The sequence below is a fragment of the Camarhynchus parvulus genome, chromosome 2 (assembly GCF_901933205.1).
Source record: "Camarhynchus parvulus chromosome 2, STF_HiC, whole genome shotgun sequence".
NCBI lineage: Eukaryota > Metazoa > Chordata > Aves > Passeriformes > Thraupidae > Camarhynchus > Camarhynchus parvulus.
In genome coordinates this window covers 128,968,619-128,993,693 of record NC_044572.1, presented here as the reverse complement: position 1 = coordinate 128,993,693, position 25,075 = coordinate 128,968,619, and the positions used below count along the sequence as shown (strand labels likewise).

Below are 25,075 nucleotides of genomic sequence, written 5' to 3'. Positions count from 1 at the left end.
GCCCAACACCTACAACAACGGCCTGGAGTAACAGGAGAAAAAATCAGTTGACATATTCAAAAATAAATACATTTCCAAGAATCAGAATTTAAAAGTGAGCAAAGAAAAATAGCTCTGCAGATGATTTATCTTCATTGGTCCTGCAGAGATGTTAAAACAAGTCCAGCTGAAACTAGGTAAGTTTCTCAAGCCTCATTTTCTAGTGCTGAGCCTTAATTATACCATTTCAGGAATACAGCTACAGAAGTACCAATACCTCTGCTGAATTTAGAATGAAGCCAGGAAGCATCTGGACTGTATGGACTGTCTTCACTTTCTGATAAGGTCTGCAAAAACAAGGACACATGTCATTGGGATGCTGGTGGTTCATGTTATCAGTACTCCTCCCATTTTCAAATGGACTTAGGAACTGTAGTAGAAGTCCTCATAAAACATTCAGGCAGTACTTTGGACTTTTCCCTTCCTAGTTAGAAGGCATCACATAGATGATACAGTAAGAACTCACTACTTGCCATGTGATCTGTTGTGTAACCAAGTATTCTTAATATTCCCCTAGCATTCCACCTGTACAATGGGAACATTAGCTAACCATTCATCCTTGAACGCTGTGCTAAAATTACGGCCTCATTTTGAGTAACTAAGAGGACAGCATTCTTTAGAAACCACAGTGTAATTTGGGATCTGTCCAAGGCCTGCTGAATTCAGAGTTCTTTCTCTTGACTTCAGTTACACTCTAGACCATCCCCCCTTATCCCTATTTATGCTAACTCTGGTAAAGAATTCCAAAATCTAGGAGCTTTGGAGTCTTAACTCTGGAATAAAAAAAAAAAAAGAAAAACAGGCCTCTTTTATATAAGTACCTTTTCTCGGTGGCCATAGTACTCTGCATACCAAACCATTCCATATAAACACAGGAAAGTTGTAAAGGCCTAAACAAAGGGGGGAGAAGAAAAAGAACAACAAGAAAAACAATCTGTAAAACTTTTTCCAAATTCCTTGCTGATTCAAGGTCTCAGAGTCCCTGGAGATGCCAGATTTAGACTTTCATGCTCTGTTTCTCCCTCTATCTTTTGTCAGGATGAGTAAGACTCATGTGTCAACTTCAAGCTACACACAGAGCCTACCACCCTGGGGTATGCAGAACAATTCTCAATGGGAGCAGGAAAATACATCCAGATCACCCACAGGAAACATTGCCAGCAGAATTTCTGTCCACATTCTGAACAGTCATCACACAAGGGCAGCTGGTAGGCACTTGTAGGTATATTATCAGGAACCACCAGACTGAAATTCAGAACCAAATTCTCCTCCTCCTTCTCTGCCCCATGCTTCAGGCTAGGTTACATACTTGGTTTCATGGTACTCTGATCTGAGAAGCAATTCAGGACTTCTGTCCTCCTCTGAAGTATCAGGAATAAAATCACCAGGCTAAATAAGAGAACAATAAATTCTGACTCCCCATCACCTGTTCAAACTGTGTTCCCAATTAGAAGGGAGAAGTATTTATCTGTCAGCCCATTATAAATGCCTTCTTTTTCACTGACCATGAAAAATGTGCTTGGCATCAGAGTTACAAGTCTGGCAAGACAAACATCCATTTACTGTTATAAAATGGGCATTTCATGCTGCATTTGCAGTAATCACACTGCAGTACAGAAAGTTACAGGCTTAGTGAGAATGATTTGCTTGATAAATGAGGGTTGTTTATGTGGTTGTAAGACTTCAGTGTGGCACAACACACATTGCTTATTAACACTATCCATTAACTCCTGTTCATTTCCAGCAGGCACTACAGCAAGCTCCACCAAAGCTAGGCTCAATCAAACTGACATCATCTCTCATAAAGATAAAGCTTCCTGTAACTACTGTTTGTTTCATTGTTAAGCACCAGTAATCTGCTATGTCAAGAAATGAGAAGTTATTCTAGTCCCTTCAATGTGAGTTCTAAGCCATCTAGCATTTGTTTTTACTACGACATGCATAAGGCTCTTTACCAGCATTGCCCCACAATGATCCCCTGCTGCCAATGTTCCAGAGAGGAAGCTATTTAGATGCTTTCAATGCTTTTGTCATGCTTTATGTTTCACATGAGAAATTTCACTTACCACACAGAGAAGCCAAAACACAACATACAGTATTTGTGTTTTGGAAAAAAGTTCTTGTCCAAACTTGATGCACACAATAGCTTCAAGGAAGGCAATTACCCTGTGGGTAAATGAAAGCAGGGAGGAGAGTGATTAAAAACACTAAGGATTTAACTCACATATTCACAACTCAGACCCCAGACTGTCAGCTCTGAACAAGCACTACCCTCTAGTGAGCACTCACCTCCCTGACACCACCATTAACTGAAACTCTGACAAATGTAATTTTCTATCTATACTTTTCTCAGCATAAACAGCACACAAAAAGTGATTGACTGGCAGTTCACTGTTCCATGGGGCTCAAGGGAACAAGGAGTGTGTGCCAATAGCAGACAATCTTCAATTGTGCCTACCACTGTGCTTCATTTCTCACCACATATGAATTTCTTTTCCATGCTGAACACCCAACAGACTCCCTTGATGGATGAACTAGAACTGTGCTTTGTTTATTTCTCTACTAGATGTAAATTTACTACAATTCTAAATTTTCTAGTTTGTTTGCTTCACATGTATTTCCCATATTTTCACATACAAGAAAATTCATATGAAACAACATTTCAAATTCTCTGAGAACCCATGCATTTGCTCTAGTTTATCTGTAAACTCAGGTCCACATGACAGCCTCAGAGGATTTGGGGAGAAATGTGAGAGGAAAAAATGCAGTTTTTACTTTCCTCTCTGATATTAAAAGGATCAAAAAAGTATCTCCATCTCTCTCTCTCTGCTACCAGGTGTTTACATCTTTTCAGGTTCAAAGCAATGAAGACTTTTCCACTGCTTGTTTATGATTCCAAAGTTTCTATTGTTTGCCGTGAAAATAAATCCAGTTTGTATAGGTCCTGAAGAGAAAATTAGGTATGTTTAACAATACAAGTGTAGCAAAGTGACACCAAAAACCTGCATTACAAGCGCAGGAAATTGACTCATCTCAGTCTGAAGCAAACAATGAAAAACACTATTAAATTTAAAGTGTAATAGTTACCTTACTCAATAGAGGCTTTAAGGTTCTACATCTGAGCAATGCATGAAAACTCCTCCTTGCCTGTGTGCAGACACACTTAACATCACATCAAGTGTCCCAGTCTCCCAAGCTTGACACTGCAGGACACATTCCCTACCAGCACTCTCAATAACCAGTTCACAAAAAAATGGCACTCCTGCCTTTCAGGGAAGACCCAGTTTCCACCACAAAAGAGGAAGGAAAATGTGTGCTTGACTAAACCACTGGTATTGCAGAGATTGTCCTGGTATAAGTAATAAATCACAGCTTTCCCTGTACTATTCAATGTCACTTTCAGCATGATAAATGGGGCCAAAACTTAAAAATGTGGCAGTAACACCCAACTGACCAATACACAAATCAATGAGAAGCATATTAGCAAAAAAATTGAGAGCAGTATTACTCTTTTCAGTAACTATTTCTCCTTCTTGGTTTTATATTATTCTTACTGATCCAGCTGCAGAGTAAGAAATCATGAAACCAGAGTGGGAAGAGAAAGACCACCATCAGGAATCAAGGACAGGGTTATGATTCACTCAAAGGCATAAACAAAACAAAAGGCTATTTTTAATGAGGACTCCAAAAATACAGCTGTTTGCCCTGAACTTATACATTCTTTCTGTTATTCCTGTCAAGAATACTTGGGTTAAGCACATTTTACAATAGGAAAGCCATTACAGCTGATGAAAAGAGAAAGAAGGATGCTAACAGTGAAGGGTGTTACTGTCCTACTGAAGGGTGATGAGAGCACTCCATAGAACTAAATATGGTAAGTTTTCTTTCAAGCAAAATGGTCTTGTAACATTCTAACAGATTTTCCTTTTTGAAAGGCTCCATCTTAATGAAAATAGTGCAATTTCAGCAGGACTGTTGCATTGGCCTTGTTCATGCTTTACATCACTTACTTTATATTTATCAAGAGTGATGCAATAGTTATGTCAAGTTGAAAGGAAACAGTTTTGTACTAATGAAAGGCACTAATTTTAATTATACCCATAGTTAGGCTGCTTAAAATTCCATTTGTGCCTTTAGAAGTGTCTTGGTTACCACAGAGATGAATGTTCCATATACTACTTTTAATTGCTTCAGAAATTATATTCTAGATAGTTACATTACTGGAAGATTTCCTCTTTTTCTGTAATCAACAGCAACTCCTACTGATGCTCCGGTGTTTCTAGCAGATTACAGAAGTAAGCAGCAGGAAGGAGAATACTTCTTCCATACACACTTCCCGCTATTAGATCAGACTGTGGGTGAATGTTCTATTGCAGTAGACAATAGAAGCAATCCTTCAGGCATATTTGGGTATCTATTTATTGACACACGTTACACTAATGTGTTCAGTGAGAGCTTTGGACCAAGGATGATGGGTTCTGTAGTCCTTAAGAATTTCTCAGAAGCAACCATGCAAATTCTTCATTTAAAGGTATTCTCTAAGAGAAAAAGAGATTGCAGTCAAGGTCACCATGGCTCATAGTACACGCATAGAAACAGTGGATAACCATGGCTTGTTTCACTGTCCTCTGCTGTGATGCTGCTAACAGCAGCAATGCCCACCTTGGCAGCCAGGGAAACTTTACCCTCACAGCCATCAAGCAAAGGCAAGCTGCAGAGGTAAAAGCTTTTTCCTTCTCACCTGACTAAGAATAAGGGCAGAAAGGCCAATGGTGCTTTGAAAGAGCCTAACTTTATCCAGCAGTTCCTAGTTATTATTTCTGTTGTCCTTACTCATTCCATTACTTCGATGTTCTTCCTCCAAATTCAGAATCTCCCTTTCCTCTGAACTTGCAAAACCAAAACAAGACAAGGCTTCATGGGAACTGCCTGTTCCTGTGCTGGACTCATCCTTGACACTTGTCCAAGTGCTTCAGGAATGCAGCAAGAACACTTACCCAAACACCCAGCACTGAGTTCCCACCCTCTTGCACTGTGTGTCTGTGAGGTAAGCGTAGTATTGCCTGAGAAGGGAAAAAAGAAAATTCTTCAGTGAAGTTGAAAGTCCCCAGAATATTTACATTTAGAAAAAAAAATTTGTGTTACAGATGTATCTATAGTGAAAATGAAGTGCTGATGGTTAAATTCACATGCAATCATTCTGGATGTTTACCAGATGGCTTCAATTCTAGCAGGACAGATTATCACATATATCAAATAGCTTGAGACAACACAGAAAACAATCCTGAGAGCAAGGACTGGGAAAATACCCAAACTAGTAGGCTAGCAACATTTGTCTCCTGCCTCTCCAGAGTCTCCAATTTTTACAGGCAAACTGCAACAGTTTCAAAAGAACTAGAGAATCCCTCATTTTTTTCCACAGTTTGTATTTTATTTATTAACAACCACATTTTCTTGAGAAATGTGGGCTTGAATCTTGGAAGAATATGGCTATTCCATATCCTATTTGAATGGTCTAACCACTGGCATATTTTCCTCTCAGGAACAGTAGAATTTTTCACTATTCTGAAAACAGTATGGAGGCCATTCTGCTCTGCTCTCTATGCTCCAGAAATTTAAGAGTTTAGAGAGGGGAATCCCAAAGAAGTGGAATCAAAGTTCCTGTTCTCAGTTTCTGATTTCCACTGACAGATGGGGAAGAGAAGTGTTATTACTCCAACAATACAAGGACTGCTAAAGAATAAACACTTCTACAGGTGTGCAAGTGCTACAAAAGAAAAAAAAAAAGCCGTACAAATTCACCTATACAAGAGCTCACAGGGTATTTTGAGTGATTTAATTAATAGTGTGAAATCACTGCAGATAACTTAAGACACTATTTGAGGAATAAACCAGTTCATGGCTGCCATTTAACTGTCCAAGGTAACATCACTTTGGACATGAACAGGGAATTCTCTGCTTCTAACTTCAGATCTGTGTGCATTCTGTCTAGCTCCATCTATGGAATGGGGAAAAAAAGAAAATTAAGGGACTTTGCTAACAAGGTAAAATGGCATGCATGACCAAAAGCAGATTCATGTTCCTATACAGTTGTCAATGCTGCATAAATACTGTTCTGTTTTCACAATAAGCCACTGCTCAATCACAATCAGGAGCTGTTAGAAAAACCAACAGCTCTGGTTTTCCTCATCTACACTTTTGGAAGCACCTGACTCATTAACTGGAATATTTTCACATGCAGTCCTCAAGGATAACATATGCAGCTACCTCACAAAACAAGGAGATGCTACACAAACAGGAGAAGGAACAGACTGACTCTGCATCCCTATGGCAACACAGTTGTTATGTACATTTTACCTCATTAGTTTAGTTGTGAGGAAGTACACTTTATTGACAAGAGATGATTGGTTTGCATTTTATGGTGGCAAAAGCATACATTTTGTGAAATGTGCCATACTTATTCACAAACTATATGTAGTTCTTGGATGCCTAGAAGTTAAACCACTTTAAACTGAAAAAAAACACTCAAGCAAAAAAATTACCTTACAGTGGGTGCAGTAATGATTCCTATGAAGAGAATTCTCCCCCAGCTTAAAGGGTGGCTTGCTTGGAACACAAAGATATGTTTCAAAAAGAATGTGTTCAACTCAGTTAGCTAGATCAAAAAAAAAGCTAGTTAATAATGTTCAACTTACATAATTCCTAATGAATTAGTACAGAAAATGTGCACAGATTAGTATGGAAACTAAAACATAAGGAATTCCTGCTGTGTCTTTTGCTAGGACAAGCATGTAATATACTAGTAAAACAAAAAATTCTCCCCTAGAAACCTCTATCAAAGTATTTGCTCTCTTTCCCAAGACTCATTAAGGGACCAGACACTAATTCACCCTGTAGAGGTCTTCTGATAGCTTGCATATCCTAAATCAAGTACAAACAACCAAGGCAATTTTGGGAGAGAAGCAGAAGAGATCATATATAAAAAAAAAAACAACACCTCAAACAACTATATCAAATATCTATGGTTTTCCTTTAAAACACTAAATTAAGAATTTTTTTTTAAAAATCACAAAAGTTTTAGTTTTAAGATTTTAAAGCATTTGTAACACACTATAGAGTCTTGCTGGATCAATGACAGTATTCTAAGTATCACTGACTGATCTGTTTAACAGTCAATGGGAAAGGAAAAAAAATCCAAGAAAAGCAAAGCAAAACAAACACACACCCCACACACAAACCAAACTTAATCTCCTGTCACATCACACAACAAAATAAAAATAAATTAAAATCCCACCCCCTAAACTCTACTGACTAACAGTTTTTAAATCTGTGTCAATTGCAAAAAGCCAATACAGCAATCTGTAACATTTGGCTTTTTCCACAGATTCTGTAATTACACTCCTGAACTACCACATAACTCCCATGAAAATGCCCTGTCCAATTCCTCATCATCACTCCATTTAACTGTGTACTTCAGTAACAGACATACAGTCCATCAGAACACTTTTTAGTCCAACATAGGCAGCAAGTAACTGAGCTGATAGCAGCTCCGATTTCACAGAATTGATTTCTTACCTGCCAAATAATCATGAAAAGGTAGACTCCAGCCACTCTCTGAAATGAAGACTTTGGGTCAAACCAGCGGACGTAGGTCCAGCTGGCTGGGGTGAACTGTAACACAGCTCTTTTGATCTTCCCTGTGGTTGTGTGAATGTCCCTGGGAAAAATAATGGCTGGAGTAAATACAAGGAATATGCCAGAGGGAAAAAACCAAAAAAGCAACAGCTCTGTTACTGATGTTTCTGAGGAACAAGCACATTTTTTTGGTCAGCAGAGATCTTCTCAGACACAACTATGTACCAGGCAAGGGGGGATTCAGAAAAATAATCTATTAAGCATTTCAGTCAAGGTGTGTATTCTGCTAGAAAAATCTGCCCTTCTCTATCATCAGTCAATAGCTCAGTAACTAACTACAAAACACATTTATCATTCTCTTCACAAAGAAACACGGACAGCAATTCTGCAACTTCCTTGGAAAATCTAGAAGTTATTTCTTCCTAGTTTATGTTACCACTGCTCTTACCCCAAACACTCCTTGTTCTAGAGCTCACTGACATCAATCCTTCAAGAATCTGTCAGATTCATTATTCATTATTTGTATCAGGGACTGGCCCCAGAGGTTTGATAATACTACACCTCCAGCACACATAAGCCCTGCTGTTCTGATAGCAGATGCATGTGGACCTCCTGGAGAGGAGTGATAACACTGTTAAAAGCTAGAAAGCATTTAAATGCCATTTAGAAAGGGAATTTTAATGCAGGCTCATCTGACGTGTTACTGATTCTTACTTTTGATAATATCAATTCAGATGAGCAACAGCATCCAAAGGACAGAATCTAAGAAAAACTCAGCAGCTAAGAAAGACTAGCAGGACTAGAAGCCATTTTTCACCCTGTTATTTCTCTGGCCCTTCTAGACAAAAAAAAATCAAAAAAATTCCCAGGTTTGATATTTCAAATATTTGTGTTCTTCTAGGCTAGAGAGAGCTTAGATTAGGGAGAATCTTCTAAACTTTAAGATCTGTATTTATTAAATGAAAAAAAAAATAAACTAAAAGGGCACAAGCAAAAGCTTCTCATTCTCATGAAGCAGCATCTTCATGTTAAAGGTCACAAAAATCTACTCATGCATTTAAAAGAACATGAGGAAAGATTATTTCATAAAGACAGTAAAGACTAGTTGTGCCATAGATAGTCTCCTGTTTAAACTTTCAGTGAGCACCTCTAAAGACAGAAGGACCATCAACTGTAATAGAAATGCAGGAGAACCGAATTCAGACTAAAGGCTGGATAGTTCTTAGAGTAATTAACAAATCTGTGAGTAAAAAAAGACAGCAGAACAGAAAGTCACACGAGGTACAAATTTGGAAGTCAAGATCTGAGTTCCTTTTCCACCTCTCAAGGCAATTCACTGCACTTGACCCTGTTTCATGCACATCATTGGTAATACGCAGATATCCATGCTTGCTACCAGCTAGCAGGGAAGAAGGCAGGAGAGGGGCAAAAAGCTATGGAAGAAACCACACCTGGACAGCTAGGAACTGACATACTAGGCCATAAGCTGTTGCCCTCTTACACAGCAAATGCCTCTTTATTTTACAATTACTCCATTTATTTTAGAAGGTCAGCAATGAGGTAAAGCAATTCACAGCACAGATACCATCAGCCCCATGCCCTCACTGCAATTACAACTAGTGCTGACACATTGCCACACTAATGGCTCACCAAGGTGAGCCCAACCTAGTTAAAAATGTAGGATGAGAAAACAATCACAATTTGTTTTGCTCCCTGACTTCCTCGAACTTTTATGCATACAAAATAAACTGAAAATGCAAATAGCTTTACTATTTTCTATTGTCCATTGGCATCAATGCTTGTAACTTAAAATTGCAAAGGAAAATCATATATAGAGTCACATTTAGAAACATTTACATACAGGAACATTACTATGACACTGATATTTAACATTTAAAATAAAATTACAGCACTGTTAGCACAGGCAGATTCCATGCTATTTTTTACATGCAAAACAAGGCTTATCAAGCTTTAATTTAGACCTACTTGAAGCTTGCCCAGTGATAGGTCCTCATCTCCAAGAAACGACAAACTACCATGCCCAACCAGATGCCACCCCCGTTACAAAGCAGGATGTCCAAAATGACTTGATCCCACCAGCATTCAGCAAAATTAGGCAGAAGGTGCATGAAGAAGAGCTATAGAATACAGGAAAAAGACTCTGGGTGAGGAACAGCACAGAATTAATATAAATTCACTTTTAAAGTACACATTCAAAAATCAGCTTTTCAGTACACAGCATACTTCAAGGACATGAGCCACAGCCACTGAAATTTGATGGACATCCTTCCATGAACTTCAGAAGGCCTTGAACAGAATCACACATGGCATCAGAGGTTTTCTTCTCATTGTTTCCTATTAAGGCTATGCTGTATATAAGGATATCATGCAGCTCTTGGCTTCTCAAAGATGATACATGATACATTAACAGAAATGGATGAAACAAGCACAACAACTGCATTTCCTGGAGGAAATAAGGTGGTTTGTGCTTTAAAAAATAAAATTAAGAGAATCTTTGTTTCATTTTTGCTAAATAGTTTTAACTAGTATGTTTTCTAAACCAGCAACAAGATGCAGCAAGTAAATGGATGCATTTGTAAAAGCTGTCAGTACTAAGGCATGGTGGTGGTCAGGACATAGGACTTCTTTATTTCAAAACTCTGTTTTCAGGAAATTTAGTGACCGTAAAAAAATTAAGAGTTCAACAGCATTTCAGTGAGTTTTGCTGCTATATTTAATACAGAATGGCTCAAGAAGTTAAGAGGACATTCCACTCTGCTGATGCAGTGAGGGGAACAACTGGCCAGAGTTAAGGCAAAATATAAATATATTTTACCAAGAGCTAGAAACAGGTTCACTGCCTCTCTCTCTCCTTTAAGAAAAATAATTTATTTTTCTTTTTCTAGGAGAAAAATCACTGCAATCCAAAAAAACAGACTGGAAAAGTTACCTATGGACAGCCATGTGTTAAGCAGTCCCTCTGCAACACTCAATGAGATAATTAACAAAAAACATAGCAAACTAAAGAATGTACCTCCACAAACACAGTGCAATTCTTGTCAGTTAATGTACGTACACTGTGGCTGTGGAAGATTATTGGTATGATTTTGTAATAAAGTATCTTTTGTTCAGAGATGTAAGCATAAAGTACTGAAAAAAATCAGATTTGAGAAAAGCAACAAGGATGTTTTCTGTATACAACAGGAATGAATGCTGACTCATTTACAGTACATCACAGTGACTAATACTGGCAATGACAATTCCTGTGAAAACTCTTGCAAAAATGTATCAAATGCAGTTGTTTTTCTTTGAAAAGCTATGCGGATTTCAACCTTTACAAAAAAGAAAACTTGACTTTCTCTTCAGGAACCAAGTGATACAGCGTTGTTCATTGTCCTGGTAAAGATTCCCTTCCATATTTTAATTAATTTGGCCTGAGAGGGGCAATAGCCTACAAATGTAAGTAACATCCAGGCAAAGACACCAGAAGTAACAGATAATGAGGCAGCAAGACCCAGAACACAGGTGTTAGCCTGACAGCCTCTAAGGTTCTCTAGCTGCTTTCTCACAATGAGAGACCAAGGTCCGCCTGCTCCCCAACTTTAATCCAACAGTATGGAGCATGAGCCAAGCTTCCCATTTCAGAACAAGGAGCTGGCTGCAATCCATGAATGCTAATAGGAAATACTCAGCTAAATCCCTAAGTAACTGCCCTGATAACTTCTGGAGGTTTCTAATTACTCTCCTGAATTATCTGATTTATCAAAAATCCATTTGAGTGGTGATTACATACCTGTGTTTTGAACCTTGTCCAACATAATATCTGTTCCAATAATCTGCCTTCCAACAAGGGAAGCTGATGCTATGTCAAACTGAAGACAAGGGTTGTGTGATGAACAGTAAGAGTATGAGTGAAACAAATCACAATACATTGTTTTCCAGAGGGAAAAAATTAGTACAATTACTAGCTGAGGTGCTTTCTGTGAATGGGTACTTGTGAAATCCCAATCTTGGGGAATTTCAAAATTGCTTAAAAAACACAGTATCCTTCAATGCCACAGAACAAAAACACATTTTGAAGAGGAACTCACAGCACCAGGATTTTCAAACCCAAAATTTAATTTTAGACAAATAAATCCTTATCTATGTTTCTCAATTACAAATGCTTTGTCAGATAAGTCAAGCATTCTCAAGACAGCAAGCTTTACAGAAAACTGATTTTAAAGACTAAGTTCAGGTGTTTACATCAAGAAGATCCCTCAACTCCATTTCACCTGTACATTATGCATCACTATACACAATGTGTGATATTGTCGTATATGACGTACAGGGACCAAGAGAGCAGATCACAGATATTGCAAGGTGAAAAAGGAGAACAGTTGCTCTGAATCAGGAAATACACGAAGTAGAAAAAGTAGCATGATCCCCATAACAGCAGAAAATAAATTATGAATGGCACAAATAGGCTGACCAAGACTTCCTTTCTATTCAAGCAATAATAAATCACTTACATAAAACCCAGCTTGCTGTTGTCTGTTCATTCAGCTGCATAAATTACTCAGCATCTGGTTTATAAAACTTAAAATGTAAACCTATACTGAGAAGTAGCGAGCCATCCTTCTATTAACATTCACTGTTCCCCCAAGACCAACTCACATCTCTTCCCTTTGCTGATAATGCAGATGGAAGTGGCCTACCTCAGTGAGCTCCCAGGTGATGCTGATAGTCCAGCAGAGCCCATAGCTGCGGATCAGCAAAGCCTTCATGGCCCAGCCCCAGAAATGTCCAAAAGCAAATATGTCAAAGTGGCTGAGGATTCTCTCCCAGGTGATAACATGACAGTTCACTGCATACTCCTGTTATGAAAAGAAAAAAACCCAGAACAAAATTACTCCATCAACACAGAACTTAAGAAGAAACATCGTTCCACCCAATGCATTAAGCCTGGAATTATAAGGTATTAAAATCAGCATTATTTCATTTTCTTGTCCTTCTAAACTGTGGCATAAAACTTCCAGTATTAAGACACAGTGCCATCACAGTACAGCTCTAATTTAAAGGGAAACAGAACGGACCTTGGTGCCTGAAGAAGCATGTATTTCCTAAGTGACAGAGAACCAACAAAACCAATAAAATCCTTAACAATAAAACCAGCAAACAATACTCCAGAAAATACTTATTTGCCTTTCTTTGGAGTCTTGATTTGAAATAACCATCTTTCTCCACATTCATGCTGTCTGGTATTCAGATGTGGCTCATCAGTGGCTAATCCTCCTCAGTTTCTGAGGTACTGTTACTCATGTCAACGTTTACTTGAGTATCTTTTTTGTCTTATTTTCCTCATGAAAGCAATTTCCTAGAACCCATTCATACTGAGGATGTTCAGTCACAGGCTTGGATTGAAAAAAATTTAGGGAAAGATCAAAGGGAACTTGCAAACGTTTTTTCACGGATGAGCAGCAGATTCCTTAAGAATACTACTTAATATTCTAGTCACCAATGACAAAGCAACCAGGTTCTCAAAACATGTTGTACAGCAAGTGCTAGAAATCACTGCCCCAAAAGAAATAAAAGGTGTATGCCATCAGGAGGCTGCAGTTGTGGGGCTCTGTCTTATCACTGGGCACAAACTGAATTATTCCTAACAGGAAACACACATTTAAAAAAATCTCTGCTCTTCAATCCTCTTAAAATACACATTGCCACCTGCAGGTGACAACTCAGCACTGCTAAGTGCTGTTAAATCAGGAATTCTCTCAGGCCAGAACTATTGCTAATCCTACACAAATGAACACTAATCAAGTTGAAGATGAGATGGCAGAGAAAGATTTAAATCCTGACCACCACAAAGAGAAGAAAGCACAATTTCATATAAATCTGTCTATTAGCAGGCAGCTAAGTCCCACTGTGGGATGACAGGAGTTGCATAGGTTACTGTAAGTCACCCTTACTGCTGGTGCTTTCTTGTGCCTGCGCTGCTGGCCAGAGAAAGGTGCACCACCTGTTCTAAGGATGGTAAACCTGCAACTTTAGTGCACCAAGAGAACTGAAACTGGCTCCTTTGCCAACATGAGAAGCATGGAATACACCACAAAAGCTGCAGGCTACACCACGATACCTATGATGAGTGAACACAATGAGGCTACTCCAAAAGTAAGGTTTTTTCCATAGGTCTTGCTTTTTTCTTTTATTTTTACTGGGACTTTTTCCTCTCTATCTCATTTTTCCAGCTGCAGTTCTGCCAGTCATACAGTGAAATGTGCTGAACTTTTTTTATACCCAAGTAACTTTGCTAGTCCTGTGCAAGCAACCAAGCTGCAGCCTTTATTACAGCTGCACTTAAAAAATTTACTCCAACTTCAATGACAATATCTGGATTGCAAAGCAGACCAGGGCAAGTGTCCACTGACTGCTACAGTCAGGGAATCTGCTGTACTGTGCTTCTGTGCCAGCAGTAATACTAGTCTTTCCCTAGTTAGAATCCATTTCTGATTTAGATGACAGGAGAGCCAGGTGAATCTGACAAACCACCAGACTCCGTGTCTCAGCACCCTTTTGTTGCTCAGCAACACCACTGACACTGGTGCTGGGGCTCCATTTAGCCATGTGCCCTCTCCCCATCCTAAGGGCAGGCTGCCCTCACCTCTCCAGCAGCACAGGAGGCTCCTTGCAGAACCCAAAGTCCCAGCCCAGAGTTGCACAGCACGTACTGCTGACAGGCTGAGGTGCAATACCTGAAGCATGCAGTTTTCCAGGCAAGGAGCCTGCATGCAGCCCTCACTATCAATCAGCCAACATGAGCTTACTGCCCTGTAAGGATTTCCATTCCCCTATGTACTACAGGGCACGAGTTTGCAGCCACTGCTGATGAGGTGCTGTGCCTTGGTCTGCATAAGCAGTAAATTGCCACGTGTGAAAGACAACCAGTCAATTTCCCTACTCATGAGGCATGAGCCCTATAGAAGCACCTAGCAGTCAACAGATGACCATGGTGGTCAAGGGAGCATGTTGGTCAGATGGTGAAGAGTAATTTGATGCGATAGTGAAGAGGGCAAGATTGGTGATTCCTTCCTCCCCATGCAGCCTCCTCTTCTGCTTGGTGCCCAACTATTCACACAGTGTTCTGCTTGCCTCCCTGCATAACTCACACCCTTCTCCCAGGCCTCCTTTTACAAGCTCAGCTTTCTGTGTTTGTGTCCCCACCTGAAGGGGAATGTTCTCCATATGGAAAACTCTTTGCAAGCTGCTCAGTGAGCAGAAGAACAAGCCTGGCTTTCTATGCCACTCCAGGTTATGGTCTATGGAAGCAATTTCCCAATGGTAACAGCATCAGTGCTCAGTTGCTGACTGACTGGAAGGGAGCAGAGTCCTGCAGTTGCCATACAAACACGTACTCCACAAGCTCCATAGCACGACAGTAATGTACTAAGCTCAGAGCAACAAGATGAGACCAAAGTTCTTTGACTGCAGCACTGTGGCATCAAAAACCCTGATCTGGGACACATACCATACAGGCTTCATTTAGATACTACCTTGCTAAGTCTATTTTCAGTATCCATCCTCATATCTATTACCAAAAAGCATCCAAAGCTACCCCACTGCAAACATATATCCTATTCCAAATTGCACACTCATCCAAACATCTACATTAGAAAAAAAAAAAAAAAATACTGAGAAGACACTTTTTCACACCAGCTGATTTCAGTGTAAATAAACTATTGACACAAAGGACTTGTTGACTCTGTCAAGTATAGGCAGAAACTTGCACTGCTCATGGCAACAAATTCAGAGTTATCCATTCCCACTCATATAAAACATGCCTAAAGTATGTACAATAAAGTGCCATGGATACATACCATAATATCTGCTTCCCTTGTGGCATATCGAAGATTAGGGTCCAGCCAGTACATCACTGCTTTTACCTGCTCAAAGTTGAGGAAGAGCACGAACACCAGGAACAGAAAATAGAGCACACTAAGACCTGCAAAAAGACTCAGTTTTAAAATCATGCTCACTCACAAAACTGCTTGGAACACAGAATTCAAAAAGCTCTTTCCAAACAGTTGTTCTACAAATGAATTTCTATACGCAGCAGCTACATACAGAAAAGCTGAAGAGACACCAGTCAGATAGCAATGTCTGAGCACTCAGCCCTTCATATCCCCTCCTGTGACAAGTGATACAACACATGCTCAACTGCATGAACAAAATCAGTCTAATCAATTTAGACACATGTAGTACAAGGCTGTGATCAGGAAGCTCCTTAGTAAGAGATACATTAGGATCCAGGATTGCATCAGCCCAGTCCCTTTGCTTTAAGTATTCTTGGTCTCACTAATGTAAGTCCCTAAGCCTTTACACAGATTTCAACATAAAGATGAATTTAATAATGCCACCTGGCAATTCTGAGCTGTGCTAGTAATAATGAGTAATTATAAACTAATGCATGTCTGAATTACTTTTGTGAGCTGGAAAGTTTGCTGCTTGAACCTTTTAAAGATAAATATGATTATCTCTTTTCACACCACTATAAATTATGAAACATGATTGCATTCAGGAGTACCATTTCTCTCCTCCAGTCTGAATAAGGATTATTTTAAAAAAAAGAAAAACTTTTTAGAAGTTGAGTCCTAGGTGTAGCTCTGTGGGTAGAAGTTTTTGTTAGGACCATATCTTTACATTATTCACAAGCTCCCAGATATCCAAGACCACATTTGGAGGAGGCATACAAACACTATTTCCAGAGCCTTAAATGTATCCTGCAGCAATATCATGGAAGACAGAAAGATTAATGTGAATAAACTTAGGATCTGTCATTCAAAATAAACTGCAGCAATTCTAAAAAGGCCTTTTAAACTATAACCAGGACTCACATGCTGATAGCCCTCAGTGTACACCAGAAAGCAACTTTTGTTCAGAGACACACACACGCACAGGAAGTATCTGTATGGTTCTGTGCAGTCCCTCCCAGAAACACAAGGGCAACAGACGTCACCCCCCTAAATGAAGCACAGCCTGCAGGCCAGGGTGCATCTGGAAATGTTGAGGATGCACCAGTCCCACCCTTCATCTACTGAAGGGGTCAGAGAACTGAAACACAGCTAAATGAACCACACCAGAAGGAGGAGAATTACACAGGGAAAAATGCTGCTCCTGAGTTTGCATGTAGCCTTTTCCCAAAAGCACAGGGGTCAAGCTCTGACAGTATCAACATTGAGAATGACCTTTCACTCTACATATGGTGAAACTTGAAGTGAGCAGTAGGACCTAGTGTTTGCAGTAGGAGTAGTGTTTCCCAAACTTTCCAAGAAGTAGGCTTGTTTAATGAGTACTGTCTAATCAGCAGTATCCTCTCAATGTCAACAGATGAGTAATCAGTTACTTTGGGAACCTACTTATTTTTAGATATAAGGTGGCAGGAGAGAGGAACATTCACTCTGCCTAAAATAATCAAATGTGCAGTCTAGCATATGCTCTGTGAACCCTGAATTATCTGAAAATAAAATTCCTTATTATTTTACTGTGTAATTCAGATGTTTAAGGAGCAGGATTTCACTTCTGAGTTTTGTAGCTAACAGAATTATTTTTGAACTGTAAATGCAACTGATTTTTACAGGTACTTTTAATGAAAATAAGTTAAGAATATGAATATATACATGTCAAGAATATTAATAAATTTTAACCTATGCAATGCTACAATTTAGCAAACAAATAAAGTAACAGCATATTTTGCCAATAATGAAAAGAAACCAACTACTCAACTGTGTTTAAAAATCAGACAGTGCATGCAGTAGCTGGGGTTGGAAGAGCTGACAGTAGGAAAGGTGTGGGAGAAGGAGATTGGGAAGCACAAAACAGGATTAAAACTGTATCAGAATGAATGATCCCTTTTTTGTGATTTCATGTACACCATCCCAATACAGAGTAACTACAATGATATTCTCAGACATAACTAAGAATAGGTTATAAGCAACTGCTCAGGAGCAGGAGGAAAGTAACATTCACACAAGTTTGACACACAATTATGTTTCATGACAATTCCATTCATCAGAAAGCTAAAAAAGGCAGGTCCTGCAAAATCAATGCAAAAGTTGGAAACACAAACTTACCAAAAACCATCCTCCACAGAGCAGGATGAGGACGTGTAAAGGGTCCTATAGATAGCAAACAAAAAGCTTATTAGGAGACAGTCAGTAAAAACCACAAAATTTATTTTTGAATCATTGCATATGACTACTTGGCACGAGCATGGATCAGTTCTTCATCAAAGTATGTAATACACCTGGAATGTTGGAGCTCTATGCTGTTAAAAAAAAAAACTCAGCAGATTTCAGAGTGGAAAAACGAGACTGCCAGTTGGTAACATGAAGACAATTTTTCACTGTTTTTATAGAGTTATGTCCAGAACAGTAGCATGTTGTTTGTTCAGCAGACACCACATCTCAGGTGTCACCTGAGGATGTCCTGACTTGGTTTCCAGACTGCAGCTTGCTCCCAGTTAAGATATCCCATACAAATTTGTCTGTGTTAACCAAGAAACACGGTCCTTAGCCTTCAGACCAACAAGAAATGTTACCAAACAGGCCTCCTGAAATTTCCAAACTGAGCATCATATATAGCTAACAAGAAAGAACACACCTATGCTCTTTACCGGTGTCAAATTATTTACTTTAGAGCCAGGGATGAAACTGATTTATTAGACTAAAAGCCTCTCAGCTAATGTGAACAGCAGAGAAGGTAAATCAGGTGAAACTGGAAAACATGTAAAGATGAATCATACATTTAGGTAGCAAGAAGTGTCTCAACAAATATTTCAGCACACACTGCAGACCACTCTTTCACCACTGTATGCATCAAGCTCCTTTTTCTCTGTCATTCAGTTTTTCAGGCAGCACTTTGTGAAAAGCATGCATACAGGAAATTTAACATCTGGGAAAAATACATCCCAACTCTGCAGTACAAAGCTGCCCTGAACATGGTCACTGTTTTTTACTGAACATTGCCAACTGTGAGACAGTTTAGACTTAACCCAAGAATCACTATTTTGCTGACAGGAATAAGCAAAAATTAAAAAACCAAAACAGACAAACCAAGTATAAGCATTTCTTCCACAGAATTAAGTGACACAGAAACATTCTTACATTTTTGTACTTTCTGCTTCTCACACAACTACCAAAACTTTTATCCAGCTTTAATTTCTACTGAGCAACTGTGGTTTTACATTGTAAATGCAACTTAAACCATTTCTATTACTATCTTCTGGTAAGGTGCTGTGTCTGAGAACTTCTAGAATTACACTTCTGTTGAAACACACTGAGGGAAAGTCCTCCTAAACATTATTTAAGGGTCTGTTAGCATCATTACTTACAATCAGATCTGCAACTGCACATCTGCAAATAGGACACTGATTTTGAGAATTTAACTTCCTTGTTAAATACAGACTATAAATAGCAAGCTATAAATACCACTTATCTCTGCTCAGTATGACTACAACCCATTTTTAGACTGTTCCTTAACATAAAAGAATTCCAATGGGTAAAGAAAAATACACTGAAAATTGGTATTTAAATAAAAGTCCAAGTAAATATAGTGGCAATAAAGAGAAACATTTAAAAAACATTAAGAACAAGCTGTATAAACCTTACTCACCATTAGGAAAAGCTAGAACACTGATGATTAGAAAGAAGAAAATCACAGAGAGGATACCCCTCCAAATATTATCCTCTGGTACAGAATCATCCCTAAAGAGACAGACAACACAGTTATAAACTACATTAAAAGGATGAAGTCAAAAGGCTCTCAAGATATATTATTTAAATAAAGAATACAAGGAAATAAAATATAAGAAATATGCATGCCCATTATGTTACAAGTTAAGACAGTAATTGCACTGAATGATTTTTACACTACACTTCTGGGTGTCTCTTTCTTACAAGAGGGTTAAATATTTAGTAAACACGCAAGCCATTAGCATTGATAGAAGTGAGTGCAGAAGTAACGATCAAATTTAACATAAGGTGAAAAAAATCTTCCTGCTTTAATACTTACAGAAACATCATTGAATTACTTTTACATAGCAACTTTTACTTTTACACCTAAACTAAAACTTCTGGAAGCCTGGATGCAATTCCTAGGTTTCCTTCTGCTGTTTTGGTGCTACTTGCAATACCCTTCACTTCCCTTTGCCTATCCTCAACATCAAATGCCTGAGATGAGGACAGAAATAATGATTATAATCAGTCTTTAGAAATAATGAATGTACAGCTTAGAATCTGTAACAGAGACACAGCACAACTTAAAGGATCCAAGGAAAAATATCAATTTGCTTTAAGATCTATTAAACCGAAGCTCTGAATATAGCATCATGCATTAGTTGTGCTGCTGTTACATTATAGGCAGAAGTGAGACCAAAGAATTCAGTTTGGAATGCTGAGGCAAACTTGACAGAGCTCTTTCTTTTCAGGCAGGTAGAAGATTAACAAAATAACTCTCACCTAACTTTTCTAACCAACAGACAGCTTCTGGGATACTTCAGTAATACAAAAGAACAAACTTCAGTCTATCATAGTATAAACAGTGAGTATTTCATATCACCCACTACAACTAAAGTCAAAGTTTTACTATCTCAGTAGTTAGCATGCACTTAGGATCAGTTTATTCATTTGAGTATATTTGTTTATTTATTCTCAACACAATAATAAAAGAATTCCTAGCAAGCTTGGAAGGTGTAAAGCTCTTCCTGGAAGAGCATCTGTCACATTTCTGGATGGTTCAGTAAAGAATCCATGACAGCATAAATGCCCTCCACATTAGATACTTGCTGCAGTTAGAAAATATTACTCACTTAGCCAAATTATTTTTCTTTTCCTCAAAACTGAACTTTAACAGCTTCACAGCAGGCTTTCAGCACTGTGAGGCATTTAAGCACTGTGTTAGTTTAAATGTATGGAAGGAAAAAGTGCATTAAACACAAATGGTTTCTCTGCAGGCCTTAGGGACTCCCCACAGCATTTTTTCAAAACCAGCTGAGTTCAGCCTTACCAGTCATTTTCCAGCAGCCATGATGCACAGGCTGACACTTTATGCCAGCTATAAACTCCAGGTCCCAGAGCTTAACTCACACTCCCTTGGCAATGCCAAGACCTTACACCATCCAGTGCACTTCCTAGCCAGAGCCTCCAGCTCTGATGTCTCAGACAGCAAAACCATATCCCTCTTTTAACACATGTAAATAACACACTGGAACATTCTGTCATGGCTGCCACCAAGAGGATGAACTGGTTTTGGGTTTTCTTAGATAGCACAAATAACTACAGTTGCATCACATCAATTCATCACAGCCAACAAAGAAGTGAAAGACATTGTGATCACACCACTTAACTGCTGCACTAGGTGAGACTAAAGTCCTCTCCTTTGCATATCAGGATTCTGAGTACTACTCAGCTTCAGAAAAGCTCTCCTACTCATGTTGGCATCACTTCCCCTCAAAATCAACAAAGATGTAAGCACTGTTAAACTGCAATGCATTCCAAGTGAGTGGCAAGGCATTTTACTTTGGCTTGCAGATACATTTCACAAGGGATAGACACCCAATCTTCTTGCCAGAAGCAGGTAAGAACAGGTGTGAGCAAGAAACTTGCTGCTGTACACTAGCTGGTGTAAGAATTATAGTGTTTACCTGGAAGAACTATTTTGGGGAATGCCAAAGGGAAAGATGCAATCATAACAAGCTGCAATTGGGAAAATGTGCTAAATCATCTCCTTACATAGCCCAAGAATTGTTGACTCCGATTTTGAAATACAGGCATCCATACAGCAGAAGCAAGGTTTACAATGCCTACACGGGAGGACAGATGAAAATTCTCTCAATTTTAACCCACTTTATGAGGGCATTTATCAATTCTGTGGCTTTTTAGAGAAGAAATTAAAAAAAAACAACAAAGTGCATAAAAACTGCATAATTTTTATCCCTCTTCTGTTCTTTATGAGTAGATTACAAAAATGTCAACGAGTGAGTTATTACATCACCAAAAAAAAAAAAGCTGGGGGGGGAAACTCAATTGAGGAAAAAATAGCTAGGACACTAAATTTGGAATGTGGAAGAAAGAGGAAAAACATCTTCCATAAACTCAGCCAAACCTAAATACACAATAATCCAGTTTAATCAAGCCCATTAATCAAGAGACATGGAAGACAAAAGCCCTGCATCCTACAGGTCCTACTCCTGCTTCCACAAACCCAGGCAGCTTCATCTCAGAAGCCACTAGTCTGTCACCCTTCTCAGTCCTGTTGTTGTGTCCCACAAAATATATCCTCCAGGACTCACTCCTGCAGGCTGCCTCTGGGCTCAGAGTGCCACACTCCTCTACCTAGGGTGGAAGAGGAGAGCAAAACTAGAGCCACTCCCCACCTCTGCCCCAAGGCACAGGATGGAAGCAGTGGAGCCTCTGTCTGGCTCATTCAGCAGGAAACAACCAAGGAAGCTGCAGCCATTGTCAGAAGCACTAGAAGGATGTGCTTTAAAGAACAGAATACCCTTATTCCCTACTTTATCATAGAAAAATTAAAAATCACATTTCTTTTGGATTATTGTTATTATTATCATCATACCTGAAGATTCCTGCTATCTGAAGTTCAGTTTCACCCTTATCTGTCAGCTCAAAGACAGTAGCAGCCGCTCTCAGTGATCCTAAGGAGGACTTCATGTTATGTATGGCTTGCTACACACAAGGGAAAAGCATTTTCTAAGTTCCTCAGAACTCTCCACATAATTCTGACACAAAGCAATTATAGAAGAGACAAGAATTTAGGGAACACAGAATTTCCTCCGTCTATGGTGAAGTTCCTGAAAAAATAAATTTTACTTGACAACATCAGCATGAATCTATCATAGAAAATCCCCCACTCAACAAAGTGCCCAAGAGAGCTACGGAACAACTGACAGCACAGGGGAAGCAAAGAACCACTTGTGACACTTTACAGGGAAGTCTACAGGGCCTTGTGCCCAGCAAGTGGGAAAATGAACTTAAACACCACCTTATTGCATGAGTCAGTGTAGACTCAATGCAATAAACTGATGGAAAGAAGCACAGACTGCAAAAGCATGTGGGAAAGTATCTCCTCTTCCCCAGTCTCTCTAAGAGTGTACATGGTTTGGATAGTGTCCCAAATGAGGCCCAGAGGCAGCACTCTGGCATCACTCAGGAGATCTATGAAACTCCTACAATAGTTGAAAATAGCAGAAGGAGGAGAGGGGAGAAAGTAAAATCAGAGTACCTTCTACAACCTGAGAAGAAATAGATGACAGTTAAAGAGAAGTCAACTGGTATTTAAGCACAGGAAGTGAGGCAGAGATAGAGGGAAGAAAATGAAACTGAAGAAGTCAGTTAGAAAGACAGCAAAACAAATGGAAAGACACACCAGCAATCCTCTTGGAAAAATGCAAACAAACATCCCAGAAGTGAAGCAATTTTATTTGGGCCTAGAAGACTCCAAAGTGCTGAAATTGCTTCTTAGCTCACCCTCTGCTTGAAAGAATTAATGGCAAAATTCCTTCCCCAAAGGTGAGCAATCCATTAATCCTCCAGAATGACACTGTGATGAAAATTTCTTAGTGAGTCAGAACTTTGACCTAAATTAGCCCTTCAGGGGAAAAGTGATCAGGCAAAGGGAAGAGGAGCACTTGCACCAAAGGTCTGTAATTAAACATTGTAACAGAGCACAGAAATATGTCTCTGATTTTGGAGTTAAGAAGGGATCCAAGTAGAACTAGGGATGTGCTCCCCAAAAGTATCTCCCTTGGGGCCATACACATGTTGAAACAAGAAAAGGCACACCTCAGACCATCTGCAGTTACACTATGTTACTTTTCCTTATGCCCCTGTCTCAACTCAAGCCAGGCTTGGCCATTATCTCACAGCTGATGAAAACGAAACATTTGGATTCTTAGAATAAGACAAGATTACACATTGAACTGTGTATCAGGCTTAGCGACAAAAAATAAACTTCTTACATCAAGAGAGTTGTCATAAATTAATGTTTTAAGGTCACTTTCAAGGGGGGATTCACCACCATCAGAGTTTAAGCCACAAGACCACTGAAATCCATGACTGTGTACACACAACGCCACAAAAGTTTAAATGAGTCTAAAATGCACTGCACTACCTTGCCAAAACCTCGCAGGAATCACTGCCTACATACTACACAACTTAGTCTACAGGACGATTATACAATCATCTTCACATCCAGTGGGAGGCAATAAAAAGTACACACAACTTCAAAAAACATGCAGGATACCCCTCGGACTGCACTGCTATACCCCTTGTTTTCAAAGCAAGGTTCCCGGAAAACCTGTCCGTTCCTGGCAGTACGGCCATGGATGACCGCAGGGGTGATGCCCACAGAGCTCTCCCTCCCTGTGGTGCGCCAAGGATGTGGCTAAGCCCACTCGTGCCAGAGCCTGAGCCCTGCTAAGCCCACACGTGCTAAGCCCACCCGTGCCAGGGCCTGAGCCCTGCTAAGCCCATCCGTGCCAGGGCCTGAGCCAAGCCGAGACTGGCCACAGACAGTGTGGGGTACAGAAGCGGGGCCACAGAACAGCCACTGCCGTGCACCGCACGCTTGGGAAACCATCTACACTAGTGATGTCACCGCGGGGCTGCTCGATAGCCTAATAAAGCCCATTTCTGGCAGCTCCCTGAAACACACATTTTAGTAGAGATTTTAGCAGAGATCCCCAGAACAATTACCAAATTCCCAGGAAACGCAGTGGGGATGATGCCCGCTCTGGAAAGGAGGGCAGGATGCCCGCTCTCCAGCACGGGCCTGCCGAGCGCGGGGTGGTGCAGCAGCCGCCCGGGGAGCGCTCCGCAGGCACGGCCCGGCCGGAGCCGCGCTGCCCCTGCTCGCCCCGGGCCGGGCACCGACCCTCCCCATTCCCTGCCCGGGAACCCCGGGACTGCCGGCACCCAGGGGCGGGGCTGCGGCTCCCCGCGGCGGCCGCGCACCTGGTGAAGGCGAAGGCCATGAGGCTGAGGATGGTGAAGCTGAGGAGGGTGATGGTGTGCGGGCGGTAGAAGAACTCCAGAGTGATGTCCTCCACCTGCTGCTCGTTGATCATGCGGAAGTGCAGGCGGTAGTTTACGTCGTCCTTGCTCAGGGTCCGGCTCCCCACGCACGACGCCATCTCGCCCCCTCTCTCCCCTCGTCTCAGCGCGGCTGTGGTTGAGCGGGGCGGCGCGGCCCGAACCAGCCCGGCCGCCCGCCCGCCCGTGCCGCGTCCCGCCGAGCGCAGCCGAGCGGGCCGAGCGGAGCAGCGCCGCGCCCGCCGCGCCGAGGGGCGGAGCTCCCCCTGCCGCGCCCACGAGGCGAGGGAGGGAGAGAACAACGGAGTGCGGGAGGG

The 25,075-nt window shown here is 40.4% G+C and overlaps 1 protein-coding gene across 2 annotated transcripts in view; it reads right to left on the bottom strand.

The window, feature by feature from the left end:
• The window catches only part of PTDSS1 (phosphatidylserine synthase 1), a 28,587-nt gene extending 3,595 nt beyond the window's left edge, over positions 1-24,992 (bottom strand). For both annotated transcript variants that reach the window (XM_030971894.1, XM_030971895.1), the window contains exons 1-12: positions 24,681-24,992; positions 19,324-19,415; positions 17,784-17,828; positions 15,531-15,655; positions 12,372-12,530; positions 9,661-9,812; positions 7,615-7,756; positions 6,582-6,694; positions 5,037-5,102; positions 2,106-2,205; positions 861-929; positions 257-326 (exon numbers count right to left, since the gene is read on the bottom strand). In XM_030971894.1, coding sequence (XP_030827754.1) covers positions 257-326; positions 861-929; positions 2,106-2,205; positions 5,037-5,102; positions 6,582-6,694; positions 7,615-7,756; positions 9,661-9,812; positions 12,372-12,530; positions 15,531-15,655; positions 17,784-17,828; positions 19,324-19,415; positions 24,681-24,859 — 1,312 coding nt within the window. In that variant the 5' untranslated portion in view covers positions 24,860-24,992. The remainder of the gene's footprint in view (positions 1-256; positions 327-860; positions 930-2,105; positions 2,206-5,036; positions 5,103-6,581; positions 6,695-7,614; positions 7,757-9,660; positions 9,813-12,371; positions 12,531-15,530; positions 15,656-17,783; positions 17,829-19,323; positions 19,416-24,680) is intronic.
• Positions 24,993-25,075: the final 83 nt, after the last annotated feature.